At 44.0% G+C, this 26,874-nt stretch overlaps 1 protein-coding gene across 9 annotated transcripts in view; it reads left to right on the top strand.

Annotated features, from left to right (window-relative positions):
* LOC137374430 (rho guanine nucleotide exchange factor TIAM1-like) overlaps window positions 1-21,010 on the top strand; it is a 428,220-nt gene extending 407,210 nt beyond the window's left edge. For 8 of the 9 annotated variants that reach the window (XM_068040529.1, XM_068040530.1, XM_068040527.1 and 5 more), the window contains 3 exons: window positions 14,770-14,857; window positions 14,957-15,129; window positions 19,687-21,010. In XM_068040529.1, coding sequence (XP_067896630.1) covers window positions 14,770-14,857; window positions 14,957-15,129; window positions 19,687-20,174 — 749 coding nt within the window. In that variant the 3' untranslated portion in view covers window positions 20,175-21,010. The remainder of the gene's footprint in view (window positions 1-14,769; window positions 14,858-14,956; window positions 15,130-19,686) is intronic. The other variant, XM_068040531.1, reaches the window with a different exon arrangement.
* The last annotated feature ends 5,864 nt before the right edge of the window (window positions 21,011-26,874 follow it).

The following is a 26,874-nucleotide window of genomic DNA, read 5'->3' as shown; positions in this document are numbered from 1 at the left end:
TATTTTGTTTAATTCTCCCCTGCATTTTCTATACTCTTCCAGGCTTTTTACAGTATTGAGTCTCAGTATCTGACATAAGCTTCCTTTTTTTGCCTTATCCTACTCTCTATGCTCTTTGACAGCTTGTGGGCTTTAGATTTTGGAGTCCCTCCCTTTGTTTTGTGGGGATATGAACAGTCTCTATTTCCTCCTTGAGGGCCTCCCATTGCTCTGACTCTGATTTACCTTCAAGTAGCTGTTTCCAATCCACTTTTGCCAACTCACATCTCAGCTTAGTAAAATTGGCCCTTCGCCAATTTAAAATTTTTACTCTTGCTTTTCCATAACTATGCTAAATCTAACTGAATTATGATCGCTATCATCAAAGTGCTCTCCCACTGATAAAGAGGAGGTACTAGAAAGGCTGGCTATTCTTGGAGTTGATAAGTCGCCAGGAATGATGCGATGCATTCTAGGTTGCTGTGGGAAATAAGAGTGGAAATTGCAGAGGTACTGGCCATAATTCTCCAATCCTCCTTAGACATGGGAGCTGGTAGCAGAGGACTGGAGAATTTCAAATGTTACACCCTTGTTCAAAAAAAAAGGGTGTAAGGATAAACCCAGGAACTACAGGCAAGCCAAACTATGGGCAAAGCAATAAATACATCATAGAGCAGGTACTTCTGCATTCATCTTACAAAAGTCTGTTTAACCTAAGTGCCAGTTAAGATTTTAGAAACAGTAATGTGGGACAAAATTAACAGTCACTTGGACAAATACGGATTAATTAAGGAAAGCCAACACAGATTTCTTTAAAGGCAAATCATGTTTAATTAACTTGATTGAGTTTTTTGATGAGGTAATAGAGAGGGTTGATGAGGGAAATGCGGTTGATATGATGTATATAGATCTACAAAAGACATTTGATAAACTGCCTTATGATAGGCTTGTCAGTAAAGCTGAAGTTCATAGAATTAAAGAGGCAGCGGCAGCCTGGATATGAAATTGGCTAAAGGACAGAGTAGTGATGAATGGTTGTTTTTCAGACTGGAGGAATGTACACAGTGGGGTTCCCCAGAGCTGGTACCAAGACCGTTGTTTTTCATGATATATGTTAATAACTTGCACTTAGGTATACAGGGCACAATTTCAAAATTTGCAGATGACACAAAGCTTGGAAATGTAATAAACCGTGAAAGAGCTGGTGATAGACCTCAAGAGGACATAGCTAGGCTCATGGAATAGGCAGACACATGGCACATGAAATTTAATGTAGAGAAGTGCGAAGTGATTTTGGTAGGAACAAAAAGAGGTAATATGAAATAAAGGGTACAATTTAAAGGGGGTGCAAGAGCTGAGGGACCTGGGAGTATTTGTACACAAATCGTTGAAGGTGGCAGGGCAGGTTGAGAAGGTGGTTAATAAAGCATGTGGGATCCTGGGCTTTATAAATAGAGGAATAGAGTATGAAAGCAAGGAAGTTATGATGATCTTTATTATAAAACAACTGGGATATTCTGGACACCGCACTTTAGGAAGGATGTGAAGGCCTTAAAGAGGGTGCAGAAAAGATTCCAGGGATGAGGGATTTTAGTTACATGGATAGAAGGGAGAAGCTGAGGGTTTTCTCCTGAGAGCAGAGAAGGTTAAGAGGAGATTTGATGGAGTGGTTCAAAATCACAAGGGGTCTGGACAGAGTAGATAGAGAGAAACTGTTCCATTGGCAGAAGGGTCTAGAACGAGAGGACACAGATTTAAGGTGATTGGCTAAAGAACCAAAGGGGGTGCAAGAGCTGAGGGACCTGGGAGGACATGAGGAAAAACTTTTTTACGCAGCAAGTGGTTACTGAGAGGGTGGTGGAAGATTCAATCAAGGCATTCCAAAGGGAAATAAATAAATACTTGAAGAGAAAAAATTTGGAGGGCTACAGGGAAAGGGCAGGGGAGTGGAACTAGCTGGATTGCTGTTGCAGAGAGCAATCTCTTCTGTGCTGTAACCATTGTTACGGCCAGGTGAGAAAGGGTTCTAGGGGGTTCCTTCTCAGCCTTTGCTTGTTTTAACCATTAACAGGGTTTAATTTTAAAAACACCGTGTTTTAGTTCCCCTTCAGTGAACCCTTGTTCACTGCTTTCCAATTGTAGGCAAAGAAATCAATTAGACAGGTTTTCTTAGATTTAAACAAGAAAGGTGGAAGTTTATTAACTTTAAACTCTAATCCGGGTAACAACTACCAATATGCGATGCGACCACACTAGCATGCATACACGACAAACACACACGCAGATAGAGACAGAAAAAGTAGAAAAAATAAAGGGGAAAGTTTGAGGCAATAGCTGGGTGTATTTACAGTCCTCTGAGTTCAATGTGGAGTCTTTGGTGCCGGTAATCTTGCTGATCGTTGGGGCCCAGTGCACGCCTTAACTTGTTTCGATATAGGAGTCTTTTCTCTCTTGAGGTTTAAGTGACTTCATTGGGTCCGGAGGCTTGTGAGAAAGCGAGAGACAGCCAGCCAGGAGAGAGGCTGTCTTGTTCCAGATTCAGTCGCAATTTGTAGTCTGTCTTCAAACTGTCTGGTGAGCACAATTCAAAAAAAGCCTGTGCCAGCAGGTTAGTCACGTGACCAGCTGGTTTAACCACTCCTGCGTTTATGGATTCTCCATCTTAGCAGATACTGGAATGCGAGCTTTCTACACCTTCAATGTCTGCTGATCAAAATCCATTTGGCATAATTGGACCAGGGAGTAGTTGCTTTGTCTCTCTAAGCACTATCTCTTCATATGTAAATGTCCTCCAGCCAAATGTCTGGTGATCTCTTTAAACAAGTCACTTCTTCACTCCAGCAACAGTTTAAAATTAATGTTTATTTGACAAAATTAATATGCCTCATTCTTGGCAGCTGGGGGGTTTTATGACACCATCCAGTGATTCAATTGCGATGCCCCTCTTTTTTATCCCCTCTCTATCCCTTCTCTGAAAACCCTGTAACCAGGAATGTTGAGCTGCCATTCCACCGTTCTTTAAACCCAATTTCAGTAATAGCTATGATATCATACTTTCAAACGTCTATCTGCGCTCTCAGCTCATCTGTCTTATTCATTAGACACCTTGCTTTGAAGTATATACCACTAATCACGGAACAACTCCTTTGTTATCTATTTTATAGCCTTTGTTTTCTCTACCTTCTATACTCGCTTACTAATTTTCTGTCTTGCATTTCCAGCTTTGCTTCTGTCCCTTCTGAATCTATACTCAGGTTTCTATCCCACAGCCAAGCCCGGTTAAACCTTCCCCAATGGCACGAGCAAACCTCCCCACCACAATATTGGTCCTGGTCCTGTTGATGTGCAACCCATTCAGCTTGTAAAGGTCCCACCTCCTACAGAACCAGCCCTAATGCCCCAGGAATCAAAAGCCCTCCCTCCTGCACCATCTCTCCAACCACGCATTCATCTGCACTGTCCTCCTACTCTGTAGTCACTAGTGCATGGCACTGGGAGTAATCCAGAGATTATCATCTCTGAGGTCCTGCTTTTTAATTTCTTTCCTAGTTGCCTAATAAATGCCTGCAGGACCTCATCCCTCATTCTACCTGTGTCATTGGTAACAACATAGACCACAACCTCTGGCTGTTCACCGTCACCCTTTAGAATGCACTGCAGCTGTTCATTGACATCCATGACCCTGTCACCAGGGAGGCAACATACCATCCTGAAGTGACCCAGGGTGCCGTGGATTTTAATCTGGCTGGGGACCCTGGAGGAACCAGCACCCCCACCATGATTCAAAACAGAATCCTGGTTAGAGAGAGATGCATTTGGGGGACTCATAGAACATAGAACAGAAGGAGGCCATTCAGCCCATCATGTCAGTGCCGGCCAAATAAGCTATCCACCCAAACTAATCCCACCTTCCAGCACCTGATCCATAGTCCCGCAGGCTACAGCACGTTAGGTGCATGTTCAGGTACCTTCTAAGAGAATTGAGGGTGTCTGCCTCCACCACCATTCCTGGCAGTGAATTCCAGACACCTGCCACCCTTTGGGTGAAAAAGTTTCTCCTCATGTCCCCTCTAATCCTTCTACCAATCACCTTAAATCTGTGTCCCCTGGTAATTGACCTCCCCACCTGGGGAAACCGGTCCTTTCTGTCTACTCTATCTAGGCCCCGCATAATTTTGTACACCTCAATCAAGTCACCCCTCAACCTCTTCAATTCTAGGAAAAACAACCCCAACCTATCCAATCTTTCCTCATAGCTGCCAGCCTTGGCAACATTCTTGTAAATCTCCTCTGCACACTCTCCAGAGCAGTTATGTCCTTTCTGTAATGTGGTGACCAGAACTGCATGCAATACTCCAGCTGTGGCCTAACCAGTGTTTTATACAGTTCCAGCATTACATCACTGCTTTTGTATTCTATACCTCGGCCAATAAAGGAAAGCAATCCATATGCCTTCTTCACCACTCTACCTACCTGTCTTGCCACCTTTAGGGACCTGTGGACCTGTACTCTAAGGTCTCTCACTTCTTCTACCCTGTCAATATCCTCCCGTTTATTGTGTATTCCCTAGCTTTATTTGCCCTCCCCAAATGCATTACCTCACACTTCTCAGGATTGAACTCCATTTGCCATTTTTCCGCCCACTCAACCAAACCATTGATATCATTCTGGAGTCCATGACTCTCCTCCTCACTATTAACTACATGGCCAATTTTTGTGTCATCAGCAAATTTCCCAATCATGCCTCCCACATTTAGTCCAAATCATTCATACCACAAACAGCAAGGGACCCAACCCTGAGCCCTGTGGAAATCGCTTTCCATTCACAAAAACATCTGTCAACTACTACCCTTTGTTTCCAGTCACTGAGCCAATTCTGGATCCAACCTGCTACATTCCCCTGTATCCCATAGGCTTTCATTTTACTGACCAGTCTGCCATGCGGAACCTTGTCAAATGCCTTACTAAAATCCATGTAAACCACATCCACTGCACTACCCTCATCAATCCTTGTTACTTCCTCAAAAAACTCAATCAAGTTTGTAAGACATGACCTTCCCTTAACAATCTATCCCTGATTATCCCTGATTAATCCGTGCTTTTCTAAGTGACAGTTTATCATGCCCCTCAGAATTGATTCTAACAATTTACCCACCACCGAGATCAGACTGACCGGCCTTTAATTATCTGGCTTATCCCTCACACCCTTTTTAAACAATGGTACAACGTTTGCAGACCTCCAATCACCTGGTACCTCGCCTGTATCAAGTGAGGATTTGAAGATGATTTGAAGCGCATCCGCTATTTCTTTCCTGGCTTCCTTTAACTGCCTGGGATGCAAAACATCCGGTCCTGGCGATTTATCCACTTTCAGGGATGTCAGACTCTCAAGCACTTCCTCTCTCATTATGCTTATCTTATCTAATATTTCACACTCCTGTTTAACTGCAATGTCTGCATCAACCTTCTACTTTGTGAAGACAGAGACAAAAAACTCATTAAGAACCCTGCCCACATCTCTGCATCCATGCATAAGTTCCCCTGTACATCTCTGATAGGCCCGACCCTTTCCTTCATTATCCTCACCCTTAATGTATTGATAAAACATCTTCGGGTTTTCCTTGATTTTACCTACCAATAGTTTTTCATGTCCTCTCTTTGCTTTTCTAATTTCCTTTTTTACCCCTGCACTTTCTATACTCCTCTAGGATTTCTAAAGTATTAAGATATTTGTAATCATCGTAAGTTTTCTTTTTTTGCTTTTACTTACCATGTAAGCTTCTAGATACTAGCTGCCTCATCCTCTTTGTCTGTCTGGTGGTCACCCATTCCCTTCCTGCCGACACACGCTTAATCTGTGGGTGACCACCCCCTGAAACCTGTTATCCACATAGCTCTCAGCATTCTGGATACACTGTAGTGACACCAAGTGCTGCTCAAGTTCTGAAATATGGAGCTCAAGCTCCTCCAGCTGACGATGCTTCCTGCACATTTGGTTCTGCAGGACATGAGAAGTGTCTTGGAGTTCCCACATGACAAAAAGGATGTGCATTCAACAGGACTGGGTTCCCTGCCATTCCTCTATTTATTGGTCTACTAGCTAAATTTCTTAGTTTAACTCACTGCTGTATCTTAGAGAGAAATGAAAGACAACAGTAATACTAACCAACCAATCACCTACCTGCTGTCCTGTTCCCCTTGATTTTTTGTTTGTTTGTAGATTTGCCAAATACATGATATATACAGCCACCTCCGCTTAGGTCAATGCTCTGTCCTGGGCCTTCTCTCCCACTGTCTTTATATATTCCTGCCACCCCTGCTGTAGCCGCCTCCACTCCTGTTTGTGCTCTTTCCTGGGCCTTCTCTCCCACTCTTTTTATACTCTTGCCGCCTCTGCTCCAGCTATCCGCTCATGTCCATGCTCTTAATGTTATTACATTTATTAAACCGTAAATGAACAAATGAGTAATCAGGAAATAACACATTTATAGTTGCTCTTATGAACTCCTTGTCTGGTAAAATGTTCATAACTCTTGTACTATAGCTATGAATAAATTTATTTTTTGTGTGGATGCTTCATTAATGCTTTCCTCAGCAATTACTTTGTCCTGTTCAGATGTTCAAGCCACGCAAATTCTTTTTGAAGGCTTAATTTCAAACTCACTGATTGGAAAAGTGCAAAATATTAAATATTCTCAAACTGTAACTAGAGCCAAGCAGTTGTTTAAACAAATCTGTTTAAATGTAAAAAGATGACAATTAGACACACGTCTGAACAATTCATACAGCACATTTGTATTTGAATTGAATGTTTTGGCTTCTCTCTCTATCAGATTGCTTTGAGACCAATTGAACAGTAGTTGTAATATTGTACCAAATTAAAGTGAGACATGATTTCCGTGAGTGAAGCTGGTTTTTAAACCTCTTGTATATAATGACAGAGTTGGAGAAGCCAATATCATGAGAAAACAAGACAAAAATATTTATATCTTGTCATATGCATGTTTCATGCTTATGGCATAAGCATGTTGTAGTTCATTAGACTTCCCTTCTGTTCAAGATGGCTCCTGGGCTGGAAGCTCCCTAGGAAGCTCCCTTGCTGTTCAACTCTGTCCATGGCCATCCGCTCCCATCCCTAACGTTTTCTCCCCCAATCTGCCCTCTTAAACTGTTTAAATTCCCCTGGCTCTTTAAATCAGTTCATTTTAGCCCTATCTAAAGGCTAACAGTTAGTTTAGTGTATGTTACCTGGGCCCACTGCCCTCCCCCAGCCACACCTGCTCTTTGTTTTCTCAATGAAATTGATCCGGATGAAACTGACGAGCACAGCTGCCGATACTTCAATCTCCGATCCTGCTGTCTTCACAGTCCAGAGTGTCTGCAGCCACGGCATGCGGTAAGTCCATTGAGGTGAAGAAGGAGCTGCGGGACCCGAGAGAAGTCCTGAGAAAAGGTGCCCCGAACACCCAAAAATCCACGAACGGCCCCCCCGGCCGCAACTTCAAAGCGCCCACGGGAGATGGCTCGGAGAGCATCTGCAGCGCACTGTCGGCAATGCTGCATGCCTTTATTTAAACCACTGCAAAAAAAAACCCTTAGCAAATGTAATCACCTCTAAGTCTGCCAAATGATGCTTCACCTCCCGAAGGACGTGGATGAGCTTTCCGGACGTCGATGGTGGGCACTGAGGAAATGGCTTATTACCTGCACCAGCTTCCCCCCCCCCTCCCCCCCCCCCCTTTACCCCCCTTCCACCCCCCCCCACCCCCGTCCCCTTCCCTGCTCCACCCTCTCAGCTCACCCCCTCACAACCCTGTCCCAGCCCGCCCCCCCCTCGCACCATCTTCACCCCGCACCCCCTTCCCCTGCACCCCCCCCCACCCCCTCCCTCTACCCCTCCCCCTTGCATCCCCTCCTCCCACCGGCACCATCCTGCACCTGTGTAGGGGCCCCAACAACCCCACTGCCTTGTGGGCGTCTCGGAAGAGACCAAGGCTAAGGGAGTAAACCCTAACAGAAAATCCGGAGCGGAACCCCGTAGGCGGTCATGTGTCACCTTTGGCATGTTTCCGGCAGTTCCTGCAGCCATACTGGTGCCAAACGTCGTGTCCTGCACTCCTTTGGACCCCACCAGAAAGGCCGAGAGGGGGGTTTTGACGACTGGGCAACTCTCAACCTCCATAAATTTGCCCAGGCATGCGCCATGGAGAGGTCACTCCATAGTTGCCTCACAGCGACTGAACACGGAAGGCAGCAGTTACGGGTTATAAGTCCAGATTAATTGGCGTAGAAACTGGGCGCCACGGGTTGCCTTTGTCGGTGGGAGAGGTCATTGCACCTCACTGGACAGCTACCGCCCGCCTCAAACCAGGCAGCCCCCGGTCAATAAGGTTCTGTCCCGCCACAGTCTGCCTGCTTCAATGGGTGCTTGGAGCTCAGGGTCATTGCCCGAAAGGTGGACTGATACACCGCACCAAACAACATGAAAGAAGGTACCAGCCCTTTGCTTTGCAAGCAGGAACATCAGAGCTATGTGTCCTGGCCTGTCGGAAGACCTTACACAAATCAACGATTCTCGGAAGACCGCCATCATTAACAACGAGCTCAGTAGATTCAATGTGGACATTGCAGCACTTCAGGAGACTCGCCTCCCCGCGAGTGGCTCTCTAGCAGAGCAAGACTACACCTTCTTCTGGCAGGGCAGGGATCCTGAAGAACCAAGACAGCATGGAGTGGGCTTCGCCATCAGAAACACCTTGCTCAGCATGATAGAGCCTCCCTCAAATGGCTCGGAACGCATACTGTCCATCCGACTGCTCACCACCTCTGGTCCAGTACACCTACTCAGCATCTATGCTCCAACACTCTGCTCCCCACCTGAAGCTAAAGACCAGTTCTATGAACAACTCCATAACATCATTAGCAGCATCCCCAACACCGAACACCTATTCCTGCTGGGGGACTTTAATGCCAGGGTTGGGGCCGACCATGACTCATGGCCCTCCTGCCTTGGGCGCTATGGCGTTGGAAGGATGAATGAGAACGGGCAGAGACTGCTTGAGTTGTGTACCTATCATAACCTCTGCATCACCAACTCGTTCTTTCACATTAAACCCTGTCACCAGGTTTCATGGAGGCACCCAAGATCACGTCGTTGGCACCAGCTAGACCTCATTGTCACAAGGCGAGCCGTCTTAAACAGTGTTCAAATCACACGCAGCTTCCACAGTGCGGACTGCGACACCGACCACTCCCTGGTGTGCAGCAAGGTTAGACTCAGACCAAAGAAGTTGCATCATTCCAAGCAGAAGGCCCACCCGCGCATCAACACGAGCAGAATTTCTCACCCACAGCTGTTACAAAAATTTCTAAATTCACTTGTAACAGCCCTTCAAAACACTCCCACAGGGGATGCTGAGACCAAGTGGGCCCACATCAGAGACGCCATCTATGAGTCAGCTTTGACCACCTACGGCAAAAGTGCGAAGAGAAATGCAGACTGGTTTCAATCTCATAATGAAGAGCTGGAACCTGTCATAGCCGCTAAGCGCATTGCACTGTTGAACTACAAGAAAGCCCCCAGCGTTTTAACATCCGCAGCACTTAAAGCAGCCAGAAGTACTGCACAAAGAACAGCTAGGCGTTGCGCAAACGACTACTGGCAACACCTATGCAGTCATATTCAGCTGGCCTCAGACACCGGAAACATCAGAGGAATGTATGATGGCATGAAGAGAGTTCTTGGGCCAACCATCAAGAAGATCGCCCCTCTCAAATCTAAATCGGGGGACATAATCACTGACCAACGCAAACAGATGGACCGCTGGGTTGAGCACTACCTAGAACTGTACTCCAGGGAGAATGCTGTCACTGAGACTGCCCTCAATGCAGCCCAGCCTCTGCCAGTCATGGATGAGCTGGACATACAGCCAACCAAATCGGAACTCAGTGATGCCATTGATTCCCTAGCCAGCGGAAAAGCCCCTGGGAAGGACAGCATTACCCCTGAAATAATCAAGAGTGCCAAGCCTGCTATACTCTCAGCACTACATGAACTGCTATGCCTGTGCTGGGACGAGGGAGCAGTACCCCAGGCCATGCGCGATGCCAACATCATCACCCTCTATAAAAACAAAGGTGACTGCAACAACTACCGTGGAATCTCCCTGCTCAGCATAGTGGGGAAAGTCTTTGCTCGAGTCGCTCTGAACAGGCTCCAGAAGCTGGCCGAGCGCGTCTACCCTGAGGCACAGTGTGGCTTTCGTGCAGAGAGATCGACCATTGACATGCTGTTCTCCCTTCGTCAGATACAGGAGAAATGCCGTGAACAACAGATGCCCCTCTACATTGCTTTCATTGATCTCACCAAAGCCTTTGACCTCATCAGCAGACGTGGTCTCTTCAGACTACTAGAAAAGATCGGATATCCACCAAAGCTACTAAGTATCATCACCTCATTCCATGACAATATGAAAGGCACAATTCAACATGGTGGCTCCTCATCAGAGCCCTTTCCTATCCTGAGTGGTGTGAAACAGGGCTGTGTTCTCGCACCCACACTTTTTGGGATTTTCTTCTCCCTGCTGCTTTCACATGTGTTCAAATCCTCTGAAGAAGGAATTTTCCTCCACACAAGATCAGGGGGCAGGTTGTTCAACCTTGCCCGTCTAAGAGCGAAGTCCAAAGTACGGAAAGTCCTCATCAGAGAACTCCTCTTTGCTGACGATGCTGCTTTAACATCTCACACTGAAGAGTGCCTGCAGAGTCTCATCGACAGGTTTGTGTCTGCCTGCAATGAATTTGGCCTAACCATCAGCCTCAAGAAAACGAACATCATGGGACAGGACGTCAGAAATGCTCCATCCATCAATATTGGCGACCACGCTCTGGAAGTGGTTCAAGAGTTCACCTACCTAGGCTCAACTATCACCAGTAACCTGTCTCTAGATGCAGAAATCAACAAGCGCATGGGTAAGGCTTCCACTGCTATGTCCAGACTGGCCAAGAGAGTGTGGGAAAATGGCGCACTGACACGGAACACAAAAGTCCGAGTGTATCAGGCCTGTGTCCTCAGTACCTTGCTCTACGGCAGCGAGGCCTGGACAACGTATGCCAGCCAAGAGCGACGTCTCAATTCATTCCATCTTCGCTGCCTTCGGAGAATACTTGGCATCAGGTGGCAGGACTATATCTCCAACACAGAAGTCCTTGAAGCGGCCAACACCCCCAGCTTATACACACTACTGAGTCAGCGGCGCTTGAGATGGCTTGGCCATGTGAGCCGCATGGAAGATGGCAGGATCCCCAAAGACACATTGTACAGCGAGCTCGCCACTGGTATCAGACCCACCGGCCGTCCATGTCTCCGCTATAAAGACGTCTGCAAACGCGACATGAAATCGTGTGACATTGATCACAAGTCGTGGGAGTCAGTTGCCAGCATTCGCCAGAGCTGGCGGGCAGCCATAAAGACAGGGCTAAATTGTGGCGAGTCGAAGAGACTTAGTAGTTGGCAGGAAAAAAGACAGAGGCGCAAGGGGAGAGCCAACTGTGCAACAGCCCCGACAAACAAATTTCTCTGCAGAACCTGTGGAAGAGCCTGTCACTCCAGAATTGGCCTTTATAGCCACTCCAGGCGCTGCTTCACACACCACTGACCACCTCCAGGCGCGTATCCATTGTCTCTCGAGATAAGGAGGCCCAAAAGAAAGAAAAGAAAAAGAAGTTCATTAGACTTCCCTTCTCAGTGTGTTTGTATTGTGAATCAAAGGTATACATATTTTCCCAGATTAAGGAATGTAACACGGACTTGAATATAACAGGGACTTGGATGTGCAGACATATTCTCGTATTTAAGTTGTAACTGTCTTTTAATTTTTTAAATATTTTTTAATCTTTTCACCTAGATATCTACATTTATGCCTTTAAAAGTTTGCACAAGCATTGTCGCATAAATGTGAACATGTTTGAATTAACTCAGTATCCCTTGTAGTGAAGTGTATAATGTTTAGCGTTCAATTTTCTAATTGTACATTGAAACCTAAATTTTCCAATTAACATTATAATTTATTTTAAATGCATAAATGCCAGCATTAAAATAACACCAATCAGAAAATCTTGGCTTGAGTTGTCAGATACTCAACTTGTGATATTGGATTAATGTCAATGTATGTTTCATATTATTTTGTATCAATTATACTTGGTGATGAAACAATCTAAACCACTTTTTCTACAATTCACAGGGCAGTTATCTAGGCAATCCTATTAACTATGCTACGCCCATCCTGAATATACAATCATTGGGGCAGAGAAAAAGGAGAGAATGTCCATTATTGGACTAATGGAGTACAGCTGTAAATTATAATTTGTTTGGTTTTATAATAAAACTTATTCCTTTGATTACTACTTCTTGTTATTCTTCCCGCTGATGATATTGGGCAGGATTATTCCCCTTCCTGGTTTTAAATAGTCATGGAGTGCAACAATGCATTATGCAGTTTTGTAATTGGCTTTCATGTGGAATTACCATGAAGCTACATAATGACCCTTTTGCTGCATGTTGCTAGGAGAAGGAATCAGAAGGTGAAATAATGCAAAGGAAAATTTTGCCCGAGAACTTCAACAGCAAGGAAACAGATGTGGACACAATGCTTGCTCATAAAAAAATATGGTTTATCCTTGGTAGTTTGTAGCTTCAATCTGTGACACCAGAATAGTTTGGTGCAGTTTTCCAGTATGTAGTCAGTCATATCATCAGTGCTAAATATAACAAACAATGTTGCAACTGTCAGGAACAGGAGAAAGACTAAGAAACACTACTATACTTTCCAAACATCTTATCTTACAACATTAGCAATAGATTGCAACATTATTGAGCGAATCATTAACATTAGCCAAGGGCAGTAGAAGATAATTTTTTTATCATTAATTTGTGCAATATATTTACAAGCAATTTTTAAAGTTATATCGATTGGGGATTGAATACTTCCTACTGAAAGGTCACTTGCAGATAAAGAAATGTGTTAATTATACTTTGGTACCATATAATTTTTATATCTGGTGTTACTGTATATGTTTTGTAGAATCTGGACTTGCTGGTACTAAAAGAATGGTATAGCAGTTATATGTGACAGGTTTTACAGCCTGGCCCAGGCCTTAATTATGCAGAAACTTAGGTTTGCTTGGCTGTTTTGGTATCTCTGCGACCAAACGTGCTGATGTCTTGAGATTTAAAACAATAATTGACCTGATCCTGAAGTCTGGTTATTTGTGTAAGCTAATGGCATATGTAGAGAGAGGGAATTTGTATTGAAGTAGTAGCCTCTAGAAATTGTGATGATTTTGAGTTGTGCAATAATTTTAGCAATTAAGGCAGATTATTTTCAAAGACTTATGTTTAGATTGCATATTTTGAAAAGAATAATCTAAGCCCACCCCCTGGTGGCAGTGTACTGTAAAGGATAATTCTTTTTGTAGTTTCATGGAATAAACCCACCCTGGCTGGTTAACCAAACTCCCACCCAAATAATCTTAGATGAATATTATTTCTGTCAAGGTAGAAATAAACAATTCTAACTGGACTAACATTTTCTCTCATTCATAAATTGCCTCTCAGCAAACCCATTTTCACTGCTTTCACCCCATTGCTGTTGCTGCTCTTTCTAATACCACTTCCTAATACTAAAATCATGTATAAATACAATCTGCCTCAAGTGCTATCTGCAACTCTTACAGACATGAAAGCTAATGGAAGAAAGAAGTAGGTGAAAAGGCTACTCATATAAATTATTTATTTCCTAAAAGATCATACCCATCTGTATCTGCTTCATGAAATTAATCTGGGGGGAGGCACACGTTCAACTTGGTTTATGTGTTTCTTTTGTGGTTCGGTCATTGGTTGCTTGTCCTCCAATCCATTGAGTTCAAAACCTTTGTCTTTTTTTTTACAAATCCCCCAACCAACCCTAGCTCTGCAGCTTCCTCCAGTCCTATGTCCAAGTCCTCTGCTTCAGTCCTCCAACTCTGGCTGTCCGTGTATGCCCCCTCCATCTGCTCTGCCATCCATGGCAAATTCTTTCAACTGTTTTGGTCTCCCCTGTGGAGTTCCTCCGTGAACTGCTTGCTTTGCTATTTTCTCCCTTCTTGAAAAGTCAGTATCTTGGCCCTCTCTCCTAGTACTGTTACTACTCAGCATTTCTGTTCTGTGAAACATCCTGGGAGGTATACTGCGTTAAAAAGATCTATATGAATCCAAAATGCTGTCATTTAGGCTGTTTCCGCCAGGGAAAAAAACTGAATATGAGCCTCTGAATGAGGCTGTATTCCTATAGAGAGGAGGAGGAAGGTCAAATTGACCTGTACAGGCTGGAATTACTTTTCTATACCCTGACCTTTCTGTAGTTGGGTGGTGAGCGATATCCTGTTGAATGAGGCTGAACTTTAAATTGAAGTAAATATCTTATCCTTTTCTTTTTCAGTAGTTTTACAGCATAATCATTGATTTTTGTGAACAAATAGTTTGCCATATCTAGATCACAAGAATTTGAACTGTTTTAGAAATTCAGCAGCTGCTGGATGCTAAAATTGCACAGGCACAGCAGCAAGCTGAGGAATTATTGTTAAGGTGTATAAGCAAGATTTGAGATGAGTGAATTCCATTGTCATTACTGTTTAAAGTTGTGTTGATCTTGTCCTTGTATTACTAGGCAGGCCTGTAATTATATGAAACCAAACTCTGCCTTCTGTAGTTACAATTCATAATCCAATTCCTTTACATGCTTTTCTCTGTAGATGCGGTGAGTGACTGTGTCTTTGAAATCGTTCACACAAAATCTGAGTCAGAAGGAAGACCAGAGACAAGCTTTCACTTCTGTAGCAGGTAGCTTGTTGTTACTGTTGCCTGATTGCATTGCCAAGTGTATAGAACTTTATTTGTTCATTGTCTTCCTATAATTTACACCTTTCTGGAAATTTTCAGTACTCCTGAGAGCAAACGGGATTTTATCAAGGCCATTCAGTCTATACTACGTGATAAACATCGAAGGCAGCTTCTCAAAACTGAAAGTTTGCCACAGTCCCAGCAATATGTGCCTTTTGGAGGAAAGAGGCTGTGTGCACTGAAAGGAGCAAGGCCAGTTGTGAATCGAGCCGGTAAGAATTCTAGGGGTCAGAGCTGTATCAAAAGTATTGTTCACACTGCAACATGTTACAAAATGTTCCTGTCTTGTGCTGGTGCATACTTCCATATTTGTGAAAATATTTTCCAATGCTTCTTGTTCCTTAACTACGAAACCAGTATCACAAAAGTCAAGATAGTTTTGTCCCAGTTTATTTCTTTCAATAATTTCAATTTGTGACATTCCTTTACAGATATTTTTTTTTAAATCTCATAATCAAGATAAGCACACAAATTGCAGAACTTGACAGCGGAAGTAGATGTCTAAACTCAATGGTGTATATGGATTGGTTCAAAGATTGCAATAGAAATACAAGATGAGGACATAGATGATAAAACTTAATAGTTGGAGAGATTAGAAATATGGACCCATATGGGTAAAGTCAAATGGCAAATAATCTTGTGATAAGTCAGACAATTATAAATCTATTTGCAACAATTTTTAGCGGGAAGTGTGTTTTAAATAAAGTGATACAATCTCAAGAGATCTTTTGGACTGTAGAACAATCAAAGGATATGGAGATCAGGCAAGAAAGTGGAATTGCGGTCAAAGATCAGTCATGATCTTTTTGAATGGCAGAGCAGGTTCAAGGGGCCGTGTGGCCTATCCTGCTCATAATTCCTATGTTATTTGATTTTTTAAGATCTTTATTCTTGTTTATCAATGTTACTTAATTTTTAACACATCCATAAGCATTAATCTAGTGATATGCTATATTTCCAATAACTTTATTGCACAAAAATGAAGTCTACAAAGCAGTAGGTAAAATAATGGTATTCGGATAGCTAAATATTGTGAGAGAATTTCCAGGGGTGCTTCCCCTATCTCTTGCCATAACCCAGGAGAAATGGTGTAAGTGTCAATTTACGTTGTCTCACTGGGAGTCACAATGATCTTCTGCCGAAGTTACAGCAAGAGATCGGATATCTGCAGCAGAAGTTCTAGGTGTGTGTCACTCTAGTATGGCTCACTTTACAGTGTACTACTACCCTTTCTCCTCCTCTGTTCAGTAATCAAGGGAAGGCAGTGGCGTAGTGGTATTGTCACTGGACTAGTGACCCAGGGTATTTCTCTGGGGACATGGGTTCGAATCCCACCACAGCAGAAGGTGGAATTTGAATTCAATTAATAAATCTGGAATTTAGAAAGCTAGTCTAATGATGGCCATGAAACCACTGTCAATTGTTGTAAAAACCCATCTGGTTCACTAATGTCCTTCCTTTAGGGAAGGAAATCTGCTGTCCTCACCTGGTCTGGCCTACATAAGACTCCAGACCCACAGCAATGTGGTTAACTCTTACATGCCCTCTGAAATGGCCTAGCAAGCCACTTAGTTGTATCTAACCACTACGAAGTCAATAAAAAGAGCTGTCCCACAGACTAGTCAAGTAACAGCCTGACATATTCATGCTCACGGAATCATACCTGACAGACAATGTCCCAGACACTGCCATCACCGTCCCCGGGTATGTCCTGTCCCACTGGCAAGTCAGACCCAGCAGAGGTGGCGGCACAGTGGTATACAGTAGGGAGGGAGTTGCCCTAGGAGTCCTCAACATTGACTCTGGACCCCATGAAGTCTCATGGCATCAGGTCAAACATGGACAAGGAAACCTCCTGCTGATTACCACCTACCGTCCTCCCTCAGCTGATGAGTCAGTACTCCTCCATGTTGAACAGCACTTGGAGGAAGCACTGAGGGTGGCAAGGGCACAGAATGTACTCTGGGTGGGGGACTTCAATGTCCATCACCAAGAGTGGCTAGGTAGCACCACTGCTGGCCGAGTCCTAAAGGACATATCTGCTAGACTGGGTCTGCGGCAGGTGGTGAGGGAACCAACAAGAAGGGAAAACATCCTTGACCTCGTCCTCACCAATCTGCCTGCCACAGATGCATCTGTCCATGACATTATTGGTAGGAGTGACCACCGCACAGTCATTGTGGAGACGAAGTCTCGCCTTCACAATGAGGATACCGTCCATCGTGTTGTGTGGCACTATCACCGTGCTAAATGGGATAGATTTCGAACAGATCTAGCAATGCAAAACTGGGCATCCATGAGGCACGTTGGGCCATCCACAGCAGCAGAATTGTACTCAACCACAATCTGTAAACTCATGGCCCGGCAAATCCCGCACTCTACCATTACCATCAAGCCAGGAGACCAACCCTGGTTCAATGAAGAGTGCAGGAGGGCATGCCAGGAGCAGCACCAGGCATACCTCAAAATGAGGTGTCAACCTGGTGAAGCTACAACACAGGACTATCTGCGTGCCAAACTGCGTAAGCAGCATGCGATCGACAGAGCTAAGCGATCCCATAACCAACAGATCAGATCTAAGCTCTGCAGTCCTGCCACATCCAGTCGTGAATGGTGGTGGACAATTAAGCAACTAACTGGAGGAGGTGGCTCCACAAATATCCCCATCCTCAATGATGGGGGTGCCCAGCACATCAGTGTGAAAAATAAGGCTGAAGCATTAGCAACAATCTTCAGACAGAAGTGCCGAGTTGATGATCCATCTTGGCCTCCTCCTGAAGTCCCCAGCATCACAGATGCCAGACTTCAGCCAATTCGATTCACTCCACGTGATATCAAGAAACAACTGAAGGCACTGGATACTGCAAAGGCTATGGGCCCTGACAATATTCCGGCAATAGTACTGAAGACCTGTGCTCCAGAACGTGCTGCGCCCCTAGCCAAGCTGTTCCAGCATAGCTACAACACTGGCATCTACCCTGCAATGTGGAAAATTGCCCAGGTATGTTCTGTACACAAGAAGCACGACAAGTCCAACCCGGCCAATTACCGCCCCATCAGCCTACACTCAATCATCAGTAAAGTGATGGAAGGTGTCATCAACAGTGCCATCAAGCGGCACTTGCTTAGCAGTAACCTGCTCAGTGACGCTGAGTTTGGGTTCCACTCAGCTCCTGACCTCATTACAGCCTTGGTTCAAACATGGACAAAAGAGCTGAACTCAAGAGGTGAGGTGAGAGTGACAGCCCTTGACATCAAGGCAGCATTTGACCGAGTATGGCATCAAGGAGCCCTGGCAAAACTGAGGTCAATGGGAATCGGGGAAAACCCTCCGCTGGTTGGAGTCATACCTAGCACAAAGGAAGATGGTTGTGGTTGTTGGAGGTCAATCATCTGAGCTCCAGGACATCACTGCAGGAGTTCCTCAGGGTAGTGTCCTAGGCCCAACCATCTTCAGCTGCTTCATCAATGACCTTCCTTCAATCAGAAGGTCAGAAGTGGGAATGTTCGCTGATGATTGCACAATGCTCAGCACCATTCGTGACTCCTCAGATACTGAAGCCGTCCGTGTAGAAATGCAGCAAGACTTGGACAATATCCAGGCTTGGGCTGATAAGTGGCAAGTAACATTCATGCCACACAAGTGCCAGGCAATGACCATCTCAAAAAAGAGAGAATCTAGCCATCTCCCCTTGACATTCAATGGCATTACCATCGCTGAATCCCCCACTATCAACATCCTAGGGGCTACCATTGACCAGAAACTGAACTGGAGTAGCCATATAAATACCGTGGCTACAAGAGCAGGTCAGAGGCTGGAGGTCCTGCGGCGAGTAACTCACCTCCTGACTCCCCAAAGCCTGTCCGCCATCTACAAAGCACAAGTGTGATGGAATACTGTCCACTTGCCTGGATGGGTGCAGCTCCAACAACACTCAAGAAGCTCGACACCATCCAGGACAAAGCAGCCCGCTTGATTGGCAGCACATCTACAAACATTCACTCCCTCCACCACCGACGCACAGTGGCAACAGTGTGTACCATCTGCAAGATGCACTGCAGCTACGCACCAAGGCTCCTTAGACAGCACCTTCCAAACCCGTGACCTCTACCAACTAGAAGAACAAGGGCAGCAAATGCATGTGAACACCACCACCTGCAGGTTCTCCTCCAAGTCACACACCATCTTGACTTGGAACTATATCGCCGTTCCTTCACTGTTGCTGTGTCAAAATCCTGGAACTCCCTTCCTAACAGTACTGTGGGTGTACCTACCCCACATGGATTGCAGTGTTTCAAGAAGACAGCTCACCACCACCTTCTCAAGGGCAATAAATGCTGGCCTGGCCAGCGACACCCACATCCCATGAATGAATAAAATAAAAAATACAGTACATTGTTTCCTGTGAATTAGACTGAGAAATAATATTGTTATGATGTCTAACACTTGTAAAAACTATAGACTAGAAATAACTGTTGGAGATATGAGTGGATGAATGTTTAAAGTAATGTTCCTCTGGTTACTATTTTAGTGCAGTTATTAATCCATTTATTTTAAATGGGCTAGAATAGCAAACAAAGGAATGTTGTGCAAATGTGTCAAACGATCATTCAGCAATATTATTTGCAGTAAACCTAGGTTTATTCATGATTATAGTGATGTCTGTCATGTTGTTATGACTTCGCTATTAGATTATTAGCACATTTTGGTTCTGCTCTTGGTAGGATGATGCACGATCTAATTCTGTGTATATTTGTCCCTCCCTAAGTTTCAGTTCCCTGCAGAAGCCTAGGCAAAAAGAGACTATCCAGGAACCGATTCACTATTGATGCAGATGATCTATTTGGACGACGTCAAAATAATGAATCTTCGCAGTCACTAGTGACCAGTAATGATACTGATCGTTGGGTGGAGGAGCAGTTTGATCTTGGTAAGTATGAAGAGCAGGAAGATGTCAAAGAGACTGATATTCTAAGTGATGATGATGAATACTGTCAGTCAGTGAAAAGTTCATCACTGTCAAAAGATTTACAAGAGCAGCTAAAAGCAATGAGCTTCACAGAAGATGGACTTTGTGAGAATGGAAAACTATCCATGCATAGAACACCAGAAAAATCACCATCAAAAATGGCATTTGCTACAAAGCAAAAAGTTGCAGCAGGAACTAATGGTATTGTGGAAAATAATGCAGCAGAAGTAATCTGGGTAAAACGTGAAGACTTCATTTCAACTGAGAAAGAAAATGATGAAATCTAAAATGCAGATTTGTTTCTGCAGATATGACCACCAGACACATTCAATGCTAACTGTTCATGATCTATTATATACTACATACACTGAATTTCTTTACCAATGTACAATTGGAGCCAGCTGGAACAATTCAGAAGCCATGCTCTCCTATTAAACTCAATTAAGAATTGTTATGATTGAACACTCAAAAGTATGAACAATCTAGTGGCTTCATTCTACACTCCTATAATGTACTGTCCAAAGGGCTTTAATGTATGATATTTATTATTGTTGCGGTGTAAAAATATAATTTCATTTTTTGGTTATTTGTAGGCAATTCACTGAACAAGCAAAACTATTGTATCTGTTACAAACTAACTTTGTACTTTTTACAGAACACACTGAAATCAATTGCACAAACTGGATTTCATCTATAACTGTTTAAGGAATATCCTTTTAGTGCAGAATACAACAAAAGTGGTTACAAATCGGTAACCATACAACTACCACAGTGATATAAATCAGGTGTTTAGATGAACAAAAGTGGTTACAAATCGGTAACCGCCCAACTACCACAGTGATATAAATCAGGTGTTTAGACGAACAAAAGGACAGCAGCAAGCCTTGAATAAATAATTTTTTCAAACTACTTTATGGAGTCATTATGCTACCAACAATTCTGATGGTACTTATATTATTGCCATATTCATATTTGTACATATTTCCAGGCTTTAATGCGCACATCAGAAGTTGCCTAATATATTTCTTTTGTAAGCTGGAAGAAATTCTATTTTTATGTTTTTAGGTTCATTGACCTTAAGAATTGTAAATGCTCCTCAAACATAATAAAACACATGAAATTAGGAATTCTCTTTATGCCATTTTGTTCATTTCCTTAAGGTGATTTGCAAATGAGACGAATGCTAGAAAAGTATTCTCAAAGTTTTAGTTGTTGACTATGGTAGTACTCTCTCGGAAATACAATAGTACCTTTCTACGATTAACTAGCATGTCCCAAAGAGGTAGTTCATCATGTCACCAGTCACTTAGAGAACTTAAAACAGGATTTTCTGCTTTTGCAGGAACCCAGTATAAACTCAGTTTTATGCCTGTCTGTTTGACCTGTCGCTGACCCTGCCAAATATTTCTGGGTTCAGTCCTGGTAAGGTCCCAGTAGAATTCCCACCAATGTTCCCTCTAAGCTGCGCAGTCATATAGCAACCCAAAAACCCCACAGGCTGTGTACAAGTTGGCCCCTTTAAATTACTGCGTGTGCAAAAATATTTAAAGGGGCCATGAACTTAAATCACCCATGCACGCAGAAAGAAATTACAGGGAGCATTGATTCTGCCTGTCTTGAAGAAAATCTCAAGCACCAGTATGACCACTTGCCTCCGGGGCACCTGAAGAATAAATTTTTAAAAATGAATATTGAATTTTAATGAAAATGTATTATTTTCCTATACTTTTCTGTGTATGTAAATATGTTTTCCTTATGATATTCAGCAACAACAACTTTATATTTATATAGCACCTGAAATGTGATAGGGGAATGGGACTTGATGCGAGTTAAGACACGGGTAGCAGAGTTTTGGATGACCTCAAGTTTGCAGAGAGTAGAATGTGGGAGACCAACCAGGAGTATGTTGGAATAGTCAAGTCTTGAGGCAATGTAGGCATGGATGAGGGTTTCGGCAGCAGATGAGCTGAGGCGGAGCGAAGTAGGGTGATGTTACAGAGATGGAAATTAGTGGCCTTAGTGATGACATGAATATGAGATCAGAAGCTCATCTCAGGGTCAAATGTGACACCAAGGTTGTGAACAGACTGGCTTAAACTCAGACTGTTGCCAGGAAGAGGAATGGTGTCTGTAGCTATAGAATGGATATTCAAAAATATAATCAGAAGATTTAATGTGGTGGAATTAAAAAGAGTGAAACTGCTGGGTAAAGATCAGCAGAGCCTATATTAACTTGTGTTGCATCAATGATTTTGTCATTTCAATTGTTGTGTAATTCTAATGCCCTGTGATGCATGAGCCTTCCACCTATAGGCATAATATATAACTGCCAAGAATTAAATCTGAAACAGCCTCTAGTCAAATAAATAAGAGTGAGGATATGTCCTTGAGCAATATGATTCTAAAAACAGGAATAGGCATATGTTAAACTCAAAGGGAATATACTTCATTGATCCAAATGTAGTTTGATCAATTGAATTCCAGTGAAGCCTCTCTCTGAAAGTGATATCTTCCTAATACTTTGAGGACCCGGGAGATGAGTATGCTTCATAATCTCAAAGATTTAGATGATCAATTTATCAATTTTTCCATTGTATTTGAGGAATGTCCATTATGGTCTGAGACAGACAGCAAAATGCCTTTATTACCTATTCAAACTAAAGATTTTGACATCCAAAGCCAAGAGAGATTGATTAGCTGGTCATAATCGCCACCAAAGCTGAGGTAGAAGCTGCCGTATAGGAATACGTGCTTATTTCCCAAGTACTTGCTTTAATTCAAAACCACCTTCTCTCTTTTCACCCCCGTATGTTGTTTTATTAAGGCAATTAGCAAGCTCGTTTCGCTTTTGAGCATTAGAAAAACAGCTATTGTTTCTGCTACATTATGGTTCCTAAAAGATGAGGAAAGTTTTAATTACTTGAGCTCAGAAATCTGAGGCAGTTCTTTCATTTCGGTATAAGGCATGGCTGAGTGGTAGCACTCTCAACTGAGCTGGAAGATGTGGGCTCAAGTCCACTCCTGAGGCTTGAGCACAAGATCTAGGCTGCCACTCAGTGCAGTACTGAGGGAGTGCTGCACTGTCAGAGGTGTCATCTTTCAGATGAAACTTTAAACTAAGGCCTCCTCTGTCCTCTCAGGTGGACATAAATTGTCCCGTGGCACTATTTTGAAGAGAAGCAGCAGAGTTCTCCCTCATGTTTCTGACCAATGTTTAACCTTCTACTCACATCACTAAAGCAGATGGTCTGGTCATTATTTCACTGCTGTATGTGGGAACTTGCTGTGTGTAAATTGGCTGCTGTGTTTCCTACATTACAACAGTGACTGCATTCCAAAAATTGACTGTAAAGTGATTTGAGGCATCCTGAGGTCACGAAAGATACTAAATAAATGCAAGTTTTTCCCTTTTAAATGAAAAGTGTTATGCCCAGGTGCGAAAGATGTTTGGGGGTCTGTTGCTGTCCTCGCCTGGTCTTATTGTAACAGGGTTTAATTTTAAACACAATGTGTTTTGAGCTCCCCCTTTGTGAATCCTTGTTAACAGATTTCCAATTATAAGGCAAATAAATGAGCATAAACAGGCTTTCTTCGGTTTAAAGGAGAAAAGTGAAATTTATTAAACCATAAATTTAAACTCTGATATGGTTGACGCCTGCGGATATACACCGCGCCTATGCTAGCATGCACACATGATACACACATGCAAATAGGGACAGAAAAGAGCAGAAGAAAAATAAAATAGAGAGGTTTGAGACAATATCAGAAGAGTTTCTTGTTCACTGTGCTGTGTTTCCAGCTTGCCGTAGAGTCCTTGATTGTCGACCGCTCTTACTTTTCGTTGGGGCCCAGTATTATTCTTAAACCTTGTTCACAGTAGGAGACTTTTCTCTCTTAGTGTTCATGTGTCTTCAATGGTTTCCGATGCTGGTGTGAGCGAGATGAGAGCAAACAGGAGAGAGATGTCTCAAACCAATAGCTTTCTGATCTCAAACATTATTTTCTCCAATCTAAAACTCTCAGTTCAAACCTCTGCAACGGCCAGTTAGTCATGTGACTAAAACTGGTCTGACCCTTCTGTGTATTGGGGAAGCAACGACTGGGTCCCCATTGTTCCAACACTGTCTGGTACTATGCAAAATGTCTTTCAGTCAGGGGCTTTCAATTTTAAGTTTTAATGTTCATGTGGCAGGTCACTAAGATTATCAGGCACTCCAGACTAGGGACTTAATGGCAGCAAGCAAACCTGAAATATAGGCTGGAATTTTAGAACCCCACCCAACCCCTGGGAGTGGGCTGGAGGCATGGTGGGGGGGAGGCATAAAATTGAGTGGGAGGTGGAGGTGCGCTCTTCCTGTCGCCTACCCACCCTCACTGCTATTTTACAAGTTGGGGGAGGTGGAAAATGGCCCACCTGTCCAAGACCAATTGAGGCCCTTCGGTGGCCAAATTAATTTCCACTTAAGGGCCTCCTCCTGCTGCTGATACTTTATTTTGCCAGATGAAGTAGCTGCCCGGTAATACCTGGTGGCTTCCTTGTGGGCTGTGGGGGGGCCCTCCTGATCGGGCACCCTGTGGCCCACAGAGGGACCCCCAGCAGCACAAGCTCCCATCGCCGGACCACTTACCCTCGCCCGCCTCGGGGCCCAGCCGATTATCCCTGCACATATACCTCCATTCTGGGGCCTGCTTCATCATCTTACTGGTCCTGGCTCGATGCAGTCCCAGCAATGGCCACTGCTCCCAGAGGCACTGCTGGGACTGAGGAGCTGCCAGCCCACTGATTGGCTGGCAGTTCTTGAAAGCGGGTCTACCTACCTCAGAGGGGCGGAAGTCCCGACCAAGGCGAATTAAGTGCCTGGGTCACACAAGATTGGCTGTGTGGCTTCCAGGCCTGGCAGAGGCAAGCTTGCTCCCTGACTTTTCAGCTGGTGGGCAGGGCCTCTGCCATAAAGTAAAATTCTGGCCATAGTTATTTGAATGTTGTCAGAGAATTTTACAGGAAGTTTCTTAGAATATACTGTTTTTTATCTGCATTGAGATTCTTAATATGTTGTTTAATCATTGCTGCAGCGTGTCTCACAGAATATACATTTCACCTGGCTCTGCTCCCTCGAAAACATGTGACATTGTTATCATAGAGTCATAGAGAGATACAGCACCGAAACAGGCCCTTTGGCCCACCAAGTCTGTGCTGACCAACAATCACCCATCTATACTAATCCTACATTAATCCCATATTCCCACCATTCTCCTACCTATACTAGGGGCAATTTACAATGGTCAATTTACCTATCAACCTGCAAGTCTTTGGCTGTGGGAGGAAACCAAAGCACCCGGTGGAAACCCATGCAGTCACAGGAGAACTTGCAAACTCCACACAGGCAGCACCCAGGACTGAACCCGGGATGCTGGAGCTATGAGGCTGCGGTGCTAACCACTGCGCCACTGTACCGCCCCCACAAAATAGCTGACTTTCACTTTGGACTTCTTTCTATTATCCTCATCTATTTCCAGTTTACGATCATGTTTTTATGTACCCTAATTTTTATGTAACTAGACCAATGTAACTTGAGCTGTCCCTGAGTCCGCTCGCATTGCATGTTGGCTGCTGCTCTGGACCCTAGCCCATCACTACTTCCCTTTTGCTGTTTTTTTAACTTCTTTTCTCTTTACCTCTCCTAGACTTCTATTGTCATGCCTCCTTTCACTTCTCCAGTTCAGGTACTCTGCGCTCCCAATTCCCTACTCCAACCCTTCAGTATTCCTCGACCTTCCTGCTCTCTTGCCACCCTCCCAGGCTTGACTCCCTCTTAGATAAGCATACAACTTCCCTTTGTGCCTCTCTTAGCATCCTCCAATGGGGTCATCGAGACATTTGGCGCTGGGGCTAATCTTGCCAGTCTTCTTCCTGTCCCTTCATGTAAACCCCCGAACCCATATTCACAGCCACCCTCTTGACCTTGCCATCTCACATAGTCTTGCTAGTCCCATCATATCAATTACAGATAAGGCCATGTCTGATCACTTCCTTGTGTCACTCTCCACCCAGATTCCCCCTTCCACACCTAATCCTACCTCCTTCTGTCCCTGGTGTTATACCTAGTAAAGACATATCATATTCCTAACTTTTAAGATCTGAACTTTATTTAATGTGGACCCTGGCCACCTTTTTAAGGAAATGTCAATTTCAATGTGCTACAAGGATGGCCACTGAAGGTCAGATCATCTGGCCTTAGTATTCAACAACTGCCTCACTGACCAGTAACAACAAAAGGATACTTTCCAGACTAAGAGGTGTTAACTACACCCATCCTGAAAACATAGATTCATAGAAAGATACAGCACTGAAACAGGATCTTTGGCCCACTGAGTCTGTGCCAACTATCAGCCACCCATTTATACTAATCCTACACTAATCCCATATTCCCTACCACATCCCCACAATTCTCCTACCACCTACCTACACTAGGGGCAATTTACAATGGCCAATTTACCTATCAACCTGTAAGTCTTTGGCTGTGGGAGGAAACCGGAGCACCTGGCAGAAACCCTGCCACAGGGAGAACTTGCAAACTCCACACAGGCAGTACCCAGAACTGAACCCGGGTCACTGGAGCTGTGAGGCCACTGTGCTGCCCCATCAAGAGGCACTCCTGAATTGAATGGGTTTCTTCTGAGACAAGGTGTGAAGTAGCCACATCATAACAGAATGGTACCCATCCAAGCATCCATAAATAGCTATGGATTCCACATCCTGGTCCATTGTGTGGTCACACCAGGGAGAAGGCCATGTGACAACCAACAGAAATGCTAATATGGTGGATTTTGACTTTAAAAGATAGCCCTCCAGAGAGAGAGGAGAGATCACAAAATCACAGAAAGCAGTCCAGTGAGAGGTGGTGTAGAGAGATCCAGCCAAAACAAGGAAGAAGCTCTGCTGCTAATTCTGCATTTCAACTTGCTGCAGCAGACAACTGAAAGTGA

This window comes from Heterodontus francisci, chromosome 10 (assembly GCF_036365525.1).
Source record: "Heterodontus francisci isolate sHetFra1 chromosome 10, sHetFra1.hap1, whole genome shotgun sequence".
In the NCBI taxonomy this organism is placed as follows: domain Eukaryota; kingdom Metazoa; phylum Chordata; class Chondrichthyes; order Heterodontiformes; family Heterodontidae; genus Heterodontus; species Heterodontus francisci.
Note: the sequence above shows the minus strand (reverse complement) of the source record. Positions and strands in the feature narration are given on the sequence as shown.